The 15,046-nt window shown below is 38.3% G+C and overlaps 1 protein-coding gene and 1 non-coding gene across 2 annotated transcripts in view; both read right to left on the reverse strand.

Moving 5' to 3' along the window:
* Positions 1–15,046, reverse strand: part of MYO3A (myosin IIIA) — a 191,732-nt gene that overhangs the window by 106,844 nt on the left and 69,842 nt on the right. The window contains exons 10-13 of the mRNA XM_031444637.2: positions 5,094–5,193; positions 3,249–3,365; positions 1,921–2,025; positions 1,733–1,816 (exon numbers count right to left, since the gene is read on the reverse strand). Coding sequence (XP_031300497.2) covers positions 1,733–1,816; positions 1,921–2,025; positions 3,249–3,365; positions 5,094–5,193 — 406 coding nt within the window. The remainder of the gene's footprint in view (positions 1–1,732; positions 1,817–1,920; positions 2,026–3,248; positions 3,366–5,093; positions 5,194–15,046) is intronic.
* TRNAL-UAG (transfer RNA leucine (anticodon UAG)) lies at positions 4,709–4,779 on the reverse strand. The gene has a single exon. It is a non-coding gene; the product is annotated as a tRNA-Leu (tRNA).

A 15,046-nucleotide genomic window follows, 5' to 3' on the forward strand; every position in this document is an offset into this window, starting at 1 on the left:
GTAGATGAGAACGCATAAGAGCATATTCTCGCTATGTTGCCAGATGTTATGACCTAGTACGTTTTTCCCCTTCCATAGGTGCACCACTCACTACCCTTCTCGGAGGGCCAAACAGATATTTTATACGTTTTCTGTTCAGATATGGTTCTGTTCAGTTCCTGATTTATGAACACAATTTATAAGCAGTCTATGCAAACTGAGGTACACTTCAAATTTTGTTATTCCTCCTCCACCTGCCTGGGGCCCCATCCAAATGCTCTCCAAAGCCTGGACCACTTCTCTTGCTTCCATGGAAGCTGCTAAACCTGAAACTAAGGGTGTAAAGATAATCTGTAAACTCAGATGCAGAGGAGAGGGAATAATTGTGCAAATCAGGAACAGCTCGGGTGTGTGGATGGGAGACGTGGAACCCTGGTCGAGGCCAGTGGGCCTATGTGGTTGTCCCTCTCTTTTCCCCACCCTATATTTGTGTTTTCATTTTCTTAACAGTGTCATTCAGAGAACAGAAGTTCTGAATTTTGGTGAAATCCAATTTTTCCCTTTATGGATTATGCTTTTTATGTTGTACGTAACAACTCTTTGCCTGACCTCAGATGACAGAGAACAAAGTTAATTGACAGTTTTCTTCTAGAAATTTTATAGTTTTTGGTTTTACATTTAGGTCTCCGATCTATTTGGAGTTAATTTTTTGTAGTGCATGGGGTCCAGATTAGGATTCAATATTTTAGTTATGGGATTATTCCAGCACCATTTGTTAAAGGACTATCATTCACTGACCTTGCACCTTTATTGAATATCGATAAACCGTATATATGTAGATTCCTCTTTCTATTCCATTGATCTGTATGCCATCTTTTCTTTAAATAACACAATCTTGACTCCTACAGCTTTATAGTACGTCTTGAAATAAAGTAGTGTTAATCCTCCAATACTGTTCTTTTTCAAAACCGTTTGATTATTATAGTTACCCTGCCTTACCATGTAAATTTTTGAGTCAACTTGTCTGTTTCTAAAAAAAAAATCCTGTTGAGATTTTTACTGTAACTGCATTGAATCTACAGATCAATTTGTGGAGAACTGACATCTTAATAATATTAAGTGTTTTAATCCATGAATGTGGTATGTATCTTCTATTATTCAGGACATCTTTGATATCGTTCATCAACTTTTTTCTGTTTTACAGCATACAAATCTTGCACTTGTTTTGTAAGATCTAAATTTAAGTATTCATGGTTTTGTGGTGCTAATGACACTTTATTTTATTTTATTTGCTTTTAAATTATTTATTTATTTATTTATGAATGACACTTTAAAATTTAAATTTCTAATTGATCATCGATGGGATGTATGTGATACATATTTATTTAAATATAATATATTTAAATATAAATTAAATAATTATTTTTTGCATATTGACTCCCCTTTTAACTTGCTAACTACAAAAGGAGAGGAAGTAAAGAAAGCATTCAGTGCATATGTTAGGGTGAAAAAGAGAGAAAATCAAATTAATAAAGCCTTGCCTACTGAGAATGAAAATAAAAGTATCCTCAAAACAAAGCATACGTACTTTCTATTGTTTGTTATATTTTAAACTCACAAAGGACGACAAAGAGCATTATGATTTCTGTGCATTATAAAATGTGGGAACTTATGAATATTAACCTAATTGGTTAAATTAAGTTGTGAAATATCAGAAATGTTCCTGTTAGGACAGACAAAAAATAAATTATACCTTTCCAAGCACTGTCAGCTGCTGAACTAGAAGATGAGCACTTTCAGTCTTTCCAGCACCACTTTCTCCAGAAATAACAATGCACTGCACAGTGAGAGGAGCAAACTGTAAGACTTCATCCTCACAAAATTCAGTGGACACACAAGAGCCTAAGAGGGGAATTGCTATGAATGTGAGACGGTCCTTACCTGATCTGAATTATATGTTACCATAGACTGGTATGCTAAGTCAGCCATGGCAAAAATGTGAGGAGGACTGGCAGTTCTTTTTGCTCCCATATACAGTTTGGAATGCTAAAGGTTAAAAAGAATATTCATAGGGTTTTGAGTCTTGTTTTTGTTTCAGCCCCATTTATTTACAGATACAGCACTAATTTTAAAGAGCAAAACATGAATCAAAATACAGTTTCATACCAGCAAAATGTTACACATATGTTATATACACACAGACATGCACAAATCATGGACAATTCTGTAAAATAAAAGCGACAAAAAAAAAAAAAAAAAAAGCCCAGAAACATGATATGACGAAATATGACATCACTTTGGCAGTGCCATTTAAAAGAAGACTCTTTTGGAAATGCATACCACTTCCAAAGCAGAACTTAAGGTTTCAAAATACTATTATTTCTTTAAATAAGAAGACATTTTATAAATAGGACAATCAGATAACATTTTGTTGACTATTCTTTGGATATAATAATGTCTGGCAGACAATCACCACTTTTTTCCTTTCACATCATTTACCATACATTCTCATTTGATTTGCCCAAGATCACATAGTTAATTGAGAGCAGAATTTACACTAAGGCCCAGATCTTCTACTTCAGTCAAGGTTTGTAAATTTGCCATTATTCTTGTAAATATTAAAGTGGTAAAGAGACAGAATTACATACTTTTCATCCACACACAAAATAACATTAAGCACAGTAGTAAACGCTATTCTAGAGCACACAAATAGCTAGATGAGTATGCATCCAATTAAACACAAAAACAGCCTAGCCTAACTCCAGAATACTATTCTGTATTTAAACATTAGGAGTTGAATAATGGATAGTTAGACACTTATACTCATAAAACATATTGTCTGATATTAAAAGCCAATCTGCAGGTCAAAAGGACTTTTTAAACACATAATGGTAAGTTTTATAGCCATTAAGTATATAGCACCTGTATATACAATGCAATTTTACTTTTGACACTCCCATCCTTGGTTCAGAGATAGATATTAAGTCTGCACTTTTTTAGGCATCTGTTTATTGATATGATACGTGATACAGACTAGTTACCAATTACCAGTAACTGAAATAATTAACATATTTCACATAAAGACCACAGACTGCATCAAGATCAATTCACCTTCTGTTTTTCTCTATTTCTGTGTTTTAATAATAATTATTTAACTCTTTATTCAAGGTATTGGACCAAATTTTCTTTGGCATAATTTAAATTAATTTAAATATCTGAATAGTATAATTATTTGTACAAAGTGAGAAAACACAAGCCACACCACATACCTCTGCAGAATAAAGACACAGACTCTGAAAAGGGTTAAGAGCAATGAGTATGTCTCCCACATAGATATAAATCTGATCTCTGGAGTAACACTTCTCAAGTTGCTCTGAGACTGTATTCTGTAATAAAATAAAAACAATTTACTTTTCTCAAAAATCACTGATGGTCAATTATAACTTTAAAAGCAAATGATAATAAACAAAACATCTGGAATGTGGAGCAAAGATCAGAAAGAAATAGGTAGTAAGAAGTGTAGCAGTGGGTCAGCAACTACCCTTGATGGGTTATTTTCTTCTCTTTCGAGAACCATAGAGGGGTGTCATTGTTCTCTGCATTTTCCACAGGACACACTGTGTGTTACAGGGAATACATACACACAATGCTTTCAAGGAACTAAGTAAATGCAGTAGATGAAGTAAAGAGAAAGACACTAGAAAAGGGAAGGGAAGATACAGCTAACATGATTTTATTCCAAATCGAGGTTATTCACTGGTTCTGTGGATTGTCTTGGCCCTTTGCTTAAGTATTTGGCTTTGAAGCAGAGTAAAAAGTACAGAGAAGTAACTTCCATAGGTGATAAGTCATATGAGTACAAAGGAATCAACGTTAATAGTGCCAGAAACCATCATTTATAGATCGTGACACAAGAGCAAAAGTTCTTAGGTCAAAAAATCAAACACACACAATAGAAACAAACCAACCCAGTGTTTAAGACAAAGGTCATCAATGTGATTAGCAAAGCCTTCTTTATAATCCATGAGCCTGGGTTTTCACATCACTGGAGAATCCGATACACAAAGATTCACAAAGGTGTTGGCAATCTCTGACTTGCAAACACTATTTGATACAAGATGTTTGATGTTCTCAAGAGTGACTATTCTGAGGAAGTACTTGAATTGTTCATGCAACCCTCCACTTACCAAATAACTACTTCTGGTGCAGAAAATGCCTCCTGATTAGTTGCATGTTTAAGCAAAATGCTCAGGCATGTATCAGAAGTATTAAAAAGTAAAATTCTGTGGCTCAGGCAGGATAGTGATCCCGACCTTTTACTGAAAAGGAGCTATTTATGTCTCCAATGATGTGATTATCTGAAATAAAAGGAGATGAGGAGAAAGCGGCTGAGACTACAATTTACTGGCCTGGACTTGTACCTTCACAAGAGATGTCTGAAATATTTCTGAGGTCATTCCCTAAAAGGTGGGCTGTGTGATCCCATGAGGGGGAGCACTGACCATAGTGACAGACAGGTTCTTGAGGTATCTCAGAGACTCTGGGTCCTGCCACTGAGTGTAGAACAGGAGAGGAAAAGGAGGGGGGAAGCCAGATGGTGGTGTAGGAGGCAAATTGTTTTCTTTGTTTTTTCTTTTTTCTGTTTTTTCAAGTAGTCTATTTAAAAAAAAAAAGGGGGGGGGGTAATTAGGTTTGTTTGTTAATTAAATTAACTAATTAATTATTCTGATGGAGGTACTGGGGATCGAACCCAGGACCTTGCACACTAGGCACACACTCTACCACTGAGTTATACCCTCCCCCTAAAGGTAAACTGTTTTCTGACTGCAGTAAATCATCCCTTTGAGACTCATGGAGAGAACTGAGGGGAAGAGGGGGCCTATGCTCTAAGCAACTCATCTTGTGTGAACTTGCACCTTTGTGAGTATCAAAAAAAAAGAAGAAAAAGTTGACACCAGGTTGGAGAGATCTGGAAATGTGTGTTACACGTATTAAAAATGAAGACAGGAGAGATGATCAGGAAGCCAAGAGAGGCCAAGAATCTCCTGCTCATACCACTTTTGTGAATTAAAAAAAAATAGAGAGAGAATGTTTAATTAAACTGAGCTTCTCACCTCATCCAAAACCTCCAGGGTTGCTAAATCATCTACATCCTTCAGGCTGGAAATTAGAGATTTGCTGAAGTTACTTTTCTTGGTGTAAAGACGTTCATGTCTAGGAGCAATACAGAAAGAAGACACTTCCTGATTTGAGAACTTATTACTGATCATAGTAGAAGTAAGACACAGACACAGAAGAGACTGAAAAATTCCATGAAGCTGATTTACTAAAGTCAACAGTAACAATTTACCAGCAAACAGCCTCACGTATTTGATCTGTTTTCTTCTCTTCACTGGGAAAACGCAACATGTCAAGCTTACTTCATGGATAATCAAAAGAGTTCATTATTTCCATCAAGAACTATCCTCTATCTATATTCTTTAAAGCTTTCTCTAAATTCTGATGTATATTTTAATCTGTTATAAAGTGTTGAGTCAGAGAGATCTGCATTCATTAGATTTCCAATTTTGTCTGAGGTGGTGGTAGGCCACTGATGGTCAAGGAAAGATAATCTGAAAAACTGGTATTCAGCAGAATTTAAGAGGAATACAAAATAAACCACATTGTGGACTCTCAAAAAATGTGCATAGAAAATTGATTTCAGGCACTAGGAAGTTTATTTTCAAAGTGAAACATTTCAGCAATTTCAATAGCAGTGCAGAGATCCTGATTCGACATCACGTCTGGAGAAGTTGCTGAGGTAAACACAAGGGTTTGTTTCAACTTTCCTGGACGTGAAATCATCGTCCATTTTATTTTGGGCAGAAGTGTATTTTCAGTATTTATTTTTGGACAGACTGTTAAGCACTTGAATTTGTCCATTGGTAAAAAGGGAAGGAATACACAGATTACGACGAATAATAAGGATCATACCATTTACTCACCAAACTTCAATGGGTTCTCATTGTTTAGAGAATTGAGTCACTACTGATAATGGTCCTCACCTCCATCTAGCACTGGACCCCTGCTCTGGGCACTAGATTCTCTCTCCTCTCACTTATTCAAGGACATCACTCCTGCTGGTTCCTCTTTCATGCCTACATCACTCATTTCCCCCTCTCAGCTGTTAACAGCATCCTTCTCAGAACAAACCAACCACCAGTCCTTGACTTTGTTTCTTCTTCCTTGGTTTACAGCAAAAATCCTCAAATGCATTATCTGTGCTTAATCTCTTCAATTTTACTGCGCTTATTAAGAAAACCCATTTCAATTAGGCTGTCATCTCCACGCGCCACGGAAACAGCTACCATTCAGGACAGTAATGACCAACACATTGCTGAATTCCATGGTCAATTCCAAGTCCTCATTTTCCTTAACCTCCTGGTGACATTGGACAAAGGCTTTAAAAAAAATTCTTTATTAAAATATAGTTGATTTACAATATTATGTTTGTTTCAAGTACATAGTGATTCAAAATTTTTATAGATTATACTCCATTTATAAAATATTGGCTGTGTTCCCTGTGATGTACCATATATCTTTGTAGCTTATTTATTCTATAATCTTAATCCCCACCCCTATCTTGCCCTTTCCCCCTTCTCTCTCCCCACTGGTAACCACTAGTTTTGGGCAAATGCTTCATAAACACATGAGTCTTGGCGTCCCGGGCCCTTCTCTTGACTCTCTTCCTTACCTCACTGGCATCTCCATCTGAGTATCTTTTTCTGGTTCCTCCTTATCTTTTCCACTGGCACATTTTGGAATCTCCTGAGCTTCAGTCCTGAGAGCTATTTTCTTCTCTACCAAGATTTACTTCCTGATTTCATAGCTTTAAATACCACTTATGAGATGACAACTCTGCTGATCTCCAGACTTAAGCATTCAGCTGCTCACTCGATACTGCACTTGGAAGTTGAGGTGGCAGACTTAACACATCCTGAACCAAGCTCCTGAAAACCCCAGCCCCAAACCTGCTCCTGTCCATGGTCCTCATCTCAGCCACTGGGGACGCCGTTCTTCTGACTGTTCGGGCAAAAAATCTTGGCGTGACCCCTGGCTCTTCTTTTCCTCTTGTATCCCTCCTGCAGATGACACACAGACCCACCAGCTCTGTCATCAGATTGCATCTAGAACCAAATATCTCTCCGCACCGGCACCTGCCCCCTATTACACCTCATGCCACAGCCACCTCTCTGCTGCCACCTTTGCTTTCAGAGTGATGTTTTTAAAATATGTAAGATTTTTCATTTTTCTCTTCAGCCCTATCTGTGTGATGGAACTTTGTTCACTTTTCACAGTCTACCTCAGATGCCACCTGTTTTAAACCCTCAGCGTAATTTTTTACATTTCTCTGGACAAATATCTTAGTTAAGTCATTTCAGTCAATCATTTGCATAAGGGTCTTATTCCTTTTACTAGACTGTAAAGTTCCTCAAGATAGGGATATCTTATCCCTAGAACAACTGGACAGCCACATGCAGGGGGAAGAAAAAGGATCTAGACACAAACTTTGCACTTTTCACAAAAGTTAACTCAAAATGGGTCATACATCTAAGTGTAAAATGCAAAACTATAAAACTCTTAGAAGTATAGGAGAAAATCTAGATAATCTTGGGTGTGGAAATGAGTTTATAAATGCAACACCCAAAGCATCATCCATGAAAGAAAAAAGTGATAAGGTAGACTTCATTAAAATGAAAAACTTCTGCTCTGTGAAAGACACTGTATAAAAAGTGAAGTCATAGACTGGGAGAAAATATTTGCAAAAAGCATATCTGATTAAGGACTTGTATCTAATCACAGGAACAGTGTTTACTCCTACTTATAAGTCTTAGATTCTTCCATAATAATTTTTACAGCATTTCTAAAACTTTACAGTTATGTACTTATTTGTATGGATAATTTAGTTAGTATTTGAATCCTTTACTACAGTGTAAGCTCCAAGATACACAAGACTGTATGTCTTTAGTTTCCTGTTGTATCTAGCAACAAGGAAATGATTTAGAACATAGTAGGTCCTCAATAAATTTTAGTTGAATGAATGAGTGAATGTATATCTCCCACGATTTCTGGCACAGGATTTGCACACAGTTAATGCCCACCTTTGCTGATCTCGACAAGTATTATCGTATGGATCCCCCTACCTCCAAAGAAACTCATACAATACATGATCTTTAAGAAACTAGAAAAGGAAATCCAATTATGTATTTAAGTGAAGAGCCCTGAATTTTTTATCTGCTTTTATGGGACTATTTGGCATCCAAAGACTGTTCCTGGAGAATGACAAGGAGCAGATGGTGAAGCCCAGGGTGACAGGTCAAGTCTTGGCTGGCTGGTACCCTCACTCTTTCCCTCCTATGAATTCATCCTCCATGATGCTTTTGGTACTAGCCTCAAAAAACATAGAAAATATTTTGTTATTGTGATGATTAAAAACCCTGACAGTATGACTTAAAATCTTGTATAGTATGACCTAAAAATTCCTTGGCATGGAATTCATGGACTTTCAGAGTCTGTCTCAAGCTTTCCACACCACCACCTGTCTTATCTGTACAGAACAGTCCCCAAAGGGCAAGCATTTTCAAGAGTCTGTGCTTTGTTCATTTTGTTTTCTCTGCCTGGAATGATTTTCCTTCCATGTCCGGCAAAACTGTACTTATTGTACAAAGTCAGGCTCTCTGTGCAAATAACACCTTCCCTGTGAAGTCACTGCAGAACTTTCCGGCGAGAATGCATCACAAGGAGGAATGCTTTCACATTGCATCGTGTTTGTTCCTCAGTCTTGACAGACCAGGATAAACTTGTGGGCAGAAACCAAGCGTTACTCATCTTTCTATGCCTGGCATCAAGGATATGAAGATGTAAAAATACATTTGGTGGCTTGAATTGCAACACTGAGCCCTACCCAGCCAGTGGGTGTACAAAGAGCAGTATTTCTTAGTGTGACCGATTCTATGTCCTTCCCTATTACTTCACATCCCACCCTTTCTGGTAAGCCTTTTAATCAGAAGTCAGTTTAGGCACCAAAACTATCTGATCTACCACCTTTCTCATCTCTCACAACAATGCACAAATCATATGTCATAAAAGCACAGAACATATGTAAGAACAGTTTAGAAAATTTGCCTGGGACTGCTGACTTGATACACTGGTTAAAAAATAAAGGCATTTCTTATCTCTGAACAGTAGTCTGCTCTCCTTCTAGCTCCTAAATAGAGAGGGTATTTCATAGAAAGTTCAATGTCTACTTCTAGGGTCAAACCTACATGGCTACTCCCCTGATCTAAGCCCCACTGTTTCTTACTTGCATGATTGCAAATAGTGAGAATGATCTTACAACATAAGTCAGATATGTCACTCTCTGATCAGGACCATCCAGTGTCCCCATGTCACTCAGAGAAAGGTCCCATGTAACCTGACCCCATCCCTACCCCACTGTTTCTGACCTCATCTTCTAACACCCTTCCCCTGCTCACTCCTCCCTGCCATGCACACTCCTGCCTCAGAGGCTCGCCCTGACTTCCCTCTGCCCAGAGAACCATAGGCTACTGTACCTCCCTCCCTTGTGAGGTCTGAGCCACCACTCTCTTTAATGCTGCGATTCTCACCCCCACCAATCCCGCTGACTCTCCCTCCAACTGACCTCGCTCTATTTTTCCTTAGCGTGCATCACCGTCTATTACACTGTTTACAAATTTACTAAAATTTCCCTAGCTCTTCTCATTGATACGAGAACAGAGTTGTTTCCTTTTTTAAAATCTGTTGATTGATACGCCCCATACTCCTAGAGTCTTGCAAATAGTAGGTTCTCAAAATTTATTTCCTGGGAAAAAGGAATGAATATTTTACTTTTACTAAATGTTCATCTACTGTGGGACCAAGGAAATTTATTTTATTTTTTATTCTCATTATAAACAATTGAAATGCTCAATGGAAAAAAAAATACATACATATGTGTATTCACCTATATGTGTTTCAAGATTACTTTACACTTTTAACATTTTTCTTTTGCCTTCATTTTATAGAATTAATTTCCATTCTTGTTACTTTATTACATATTTAATTTCTGTAAGACTTGGGAAAGGAAAAGTCAGAATCCTTCCAATAAGATTCCTGTCCTCTTGTGAAAAGTACAGCTTGTTAACCAGGTTCTATTTTTCATTTACTCTGTAATGCTGGAGAGACATAGTTTCAGACTGCAAATATTTTCTTTCTGTGTTATCAAAGGTCACCAATACCCTTGGGGGTGGTTATTATAGCTTCACTTGTATTTCAGTTCTACACACTGAAAAAAGAAACAACTCTTGTGGCTCCATGTTAAATTCTTAGCCTTACTATTCAGTTGTATTATTATAATGCAACAGCTTTATTTGCTTTTACTTTGGTTAAATATTCTCTTGTAAATATCAAGCTTTATTTTCTAAGGTGATTCAGGAGCCACTGGGGTGGTAAAGAAATCCTTTGTTAAACAAAAATCTAATCAATGGTTTTGTTTTAGTTTCCTTATCCATCTTTAAATTCCACTAACAAAGTCACAACTGGTAGTATCAGTGGACCAGAGGTTCTCACTGGTGTGATCTGAAGACTAGTTTTATCTATCTGCAATTGGACCCCTTTGGTCAAATGTGCAGTTTTGAAATGATGGTGGGGACGGACGCACACATCAGCCTGGCCGGCCAGATCAGCAGATCAGCTCTCGCAATGAGGGGAGTGAGAGAGATCATCGTCACTCAGCTCCACTACACTTTTGATTGCCCTTTTCATTAACAGAGCCCTTCCTCTTTCCACACAATTATCTGGAGGCTGAAGAAAAATGTTCCCGCTGAGAAATCTTGTCTGTTTCTGCTGTGAATGTGACTTCTCTGTGCTCTTATTTTAGAGTGACCTGGTTTGAGATGTTGAAATGAAACTGACAATTGTGTTTGCAAGAATATTTGATGGTTATCCTCCGTCTGCCAAGAGTTACTAACAGCTTTCCTCTCCTCACCCTTCAATTAGAGCCAAGGAAGAGAGCAGAGAAGAGACTGTTTCTGTGAGCAGACTCTTGCTGGAGAAGCACAGTTCCCTCAAAGTGCAGTTACCAGCGCCACTCAAAGGATCTGTAGGACAAACATCAGTGCAGAAAAACGATCTCGTTAAGAACAAACACAGCTGAGGAATTTCACGTAGTCTGACTTTTCAAGGAATAACAGCACGAAGGATCATGGAGCAAGTGTGATTATCTTTACTACATTAATTTTTTATAAGCATAAAACTAATATACTTTCTTTTCTTAAATAACCTGAAAAATACCAAGAGGTATAAGAAAAAAAAATCACCCATAACTGCATCACCAAGAGATAACCACTGTTGACATTTTGGTATTTCCTTTTATTCTTTTATACATGCACGGTGTTTTTAAACAAGTCGACAGGATTTCATCTTTGTGTCATCTTATCTCAGCCTCCTCTCTAGTGACGAGGGGTAAATTTCCCCACCTGGGGCAAAGGCTACCTGTACACTCGCTTTCCCCAGGACTCACTGCTGTGATGCCCCCCCTCTCACTGGTGGCACCAGCTTCTCCCTCTGTCAGCATACAAACGCGCTCTAGCATCTCCCATCTTTAACAAGCTCCCTGTAGAACCTCCATGCCTTCCAGCTACTGCCCCATTTCTTCTCCTTTTACAGCTGAGCTTCTTGAAAGAGTAGTTTTTATTCCTTATCTCTTCTTCCTCACTTCACCTCTCTCCTTAACTTCTCCCAGCTGGGGCTTCCCTCCATCCCACCCTGCTGAGAATGACTCTTGCCAAGGTCATTGAAGAACTTGGTGTGTCCAAATTTAACATCGCTTCATTTTTTTTTTCTTCAAATTTTCAGCACTATTTGGCAAAGATGATTATTCTCTCCTTGAAACACTTGGTTTATGTGGTTCAACACAGACCACATTCCCCTGCTCTCCCTCCCTAGAGGACCACAGTCCTGCAATCACCTGTTCTGGCTCCTTTCCCTCTGCTAAATTCCTAAACCCTCATAGTCAGTGACCCAGCCAGTGTCACGGCGTTAACACCTGTCCTGGCAAGTGACTCAATGACTATCTTCAACATGGGCTTCTTCCTTGAAGTCCAGACTCCTTTGGCCAACTGTCTACTCGATAACTGTGCTTTCATGTTTAATTGACATATCAAATTTAACATGACCCAAACAGAATTCATTACCACCCTCCACTGTATTTAAATACATACAGGGGAATTACATTTTCATCCATGGACAGGGAACAACACCCATATTTTAGGCTGGGATGCCCTGATAATGTTTATATATATACATATTATATATATATATATATATATATATATATATATATATATATATATTATATATATGTATTTTATACACTTTATATATATTTGTATTTTGTATATTTACATATTAAATATTGACTTATATATTATATATGTATTTAATAGACATATATATTTTTTGAGGGGATCTTGTGGTATAGTTAAATCTATATAAGAATCAACCATGAAATCATAGGATTCTATTTAAATTTCTATTCCCAAGACTGGAATTGCCATAGTTAGCTTTTTATTTATTTCCTTTTCTTTCCTTCTTTTTGATAAAACACTGGGGATTGTGACATCAGATTTTTCACTTAAAAAAAAACCCCAGCTGTATTTATATAAATGTATAAAACTCTAACTTCAAAGTGAATCATAATCTTCCCAAACTAAAAATTCTGTTAAATACAGCAGTTTTTTTTTTTTTTTTTTTTTTTTTTTTTTGCAGAAATTACAAAACTAAATGGGGAAGCAAACAAGATTAGGGTAGCTGAACAGAGATAAAGCTTTCCATGCCTAGCAGTAAAGAATGGGGGCATGTCATTTTGAATTCTACTCAAAGGCTGAAATATTCTGCTCTAAACTTGATACTATCTTAAAAAATATTTCTCTCTTCTTCCTCAGCAAAAAGATGGTTAAAACATTTAGCTATCTTAAGCAAAATTTTTCTAGGAAGTTACTCTCAATATACATATTACTAAGGCCTTTGACATGATGATAAAAATGGATTTAGAGTACTAAAAATGTGAAAGCACTTGGGGAAAAATTGTTGCTCTGCCCTCCATTCAGTCTGTGCATCTCAATTTGCTGCCAAAAAATTAGTATCATCATCTATAGTCAGTGTCCTGTCTCCTGTGAGGCACTGCAGAACTCAACAGTAAATGTAATTCTATGCAAATAAATGTGTCTTTTCTTTATAGCAATAATACCAATGGGAATCTATCTTGGGTTGTAAAACAAATGCATTCAGAATTTTTCCCAGGCTCCTGATCCATCATCCACATGGTACAGCTCTAGGGGCCACCATCAATGTTCTGTCTCCACGCTCCAAGGTGAGAGCACTCACCTGGAATATGAAATGAATAGTGTCTCATGGAGTTGTACAATGTGGGCTATCCCACACACAGTGGTCAGAATGCCAGGAGTCCAAATTTTCTTGCTCATCGCTTTCACATGCTAATGTAGGACTCTTGTGACCTCAGAAAATCCCCATAAGTAGGTCTCACCAGTGCTCCTGGACAGATCTGCTTCAGCTGGACACCACTGTGAGCTTTTGCTCAGCCACGTATTGGTGACTGACACCTCTTTGGTCACTTTCGGGAACCCATGTTGCTCCCTCAGCACGTGGAGCCCTTGCTGGCCAGGCTGGCCATTGCTTAGCATTCCTCAGCAGGCCTGGGCCCAAAACTGTCACAGCATTACTTCTGCTATCTTCTACTAATCAAAGTCACAGAAAATGCCAGATTCAAGGGAAGGCAACACAGACTCCAGCTCTCACACAAGACTTGTCAAAAAGCTGTGATGTCTCCAATCCATCACACCCTGTCCTATTTTGCTGAGAAAGTGGGTGAGAGTTACTTCATGTTAAAGGTCACAGAGTAATGTGATTGTTTCCTTCCCTTAAGACTCATTATAAACAACAAAAAAGAATGGAAAGTAGAGAAACGTCTCCTTCTTTTATGAGAAACAGACATGGCCACAGTCCCAAACCACAATCCATAAAGCATAACTGTCAAATAAAAGAATGAGAGAGGAAGCTGAGAACCAACACATAATTCTTTAGACCTCAATCAGTAACTACAGAGACTTAAAAAAAAGAAGAAAGTGCCCAGCCCTGAGACGTCTACGTGATGAGCCAGTGCTTGGAGGGGTCAGTTCTGGGGGCATGGGTGGGCCATGCGGGAAGTGGGAAAGGGTCACCTGATGAGACCCAGGTCGACATGCAAAAGAGCAAAGTGCTGAGCCCTGGAGAAGACGATGGGACAGTGACCTACTCGTCCAGCCGAGGGGTGGCCACTGGCCAAAGGGTGGCAGGACGAAAAGAAGAGAGGCAGTAGCAGCTGCCACACTGGGATAGAGAAAGACTGTCATTGTGGGATTTTGCCGGGAGCCACAGAGAACACAACAGGAATGGTGCTACCCGGGCTTGTACCACCTAGTGGCTGGGTACACGGACCTCTTCAAGGTTCAGAACTGAGGGGAGATGTGCCAAGGGAAAGAAGATACAGATTTGGTGAGAGGCTGTTCAAGAGAATCAACCTAATTCCAATGAAAGGCCTCCTAAATCATTCTTCCATCATTCTCACTTTTTGTTTTTTTGGCTAGAACACAGCTGTTCCCAGTATCACTTGAGAAGAGATTCATCACTACACACTTATAATTTTAAAAAAGGAAGAGGGAGAGTTAAGGATTATAGACAAAAGGCAGATGAAGACCACACACCACATGAAGGAATCATGGAAAAAGTTCCCCATCCCTCACAGACATTTCTCACATGAGGTCTCATGAAAAGAGAAAAGTCTTCAAGAGAGGGTACAAAGCGTCAATGAAGAGATAAGAAGGCAACAGAAATAGATTAAAAACTGAGGCAGGTGAATCCAGGAAAGAAATGGAGGATAATCATGAGAGAAAGGCAGCAGAATATGCAGCACATCCATGACGGAGCCCACAGATGTGGTGAGTGTGTGGTTGCAGCACACAGAACAAGA

The sequence above is a fragment of the Camelus dromedarius genome, chromosome 26, assembly GCF_036321535.1.
Source record: "Camelus dromedarius isolate mCamDro1 chromosome 26, mCamDro1.pat, whole genome shotgun sequence".
NCBI classification, from domain to species: Eukaryota; Metazoa; Chordata; class Mammalia; order Artiodactyla; family Camelidae; genus Camelus; species Camelus dromedarius.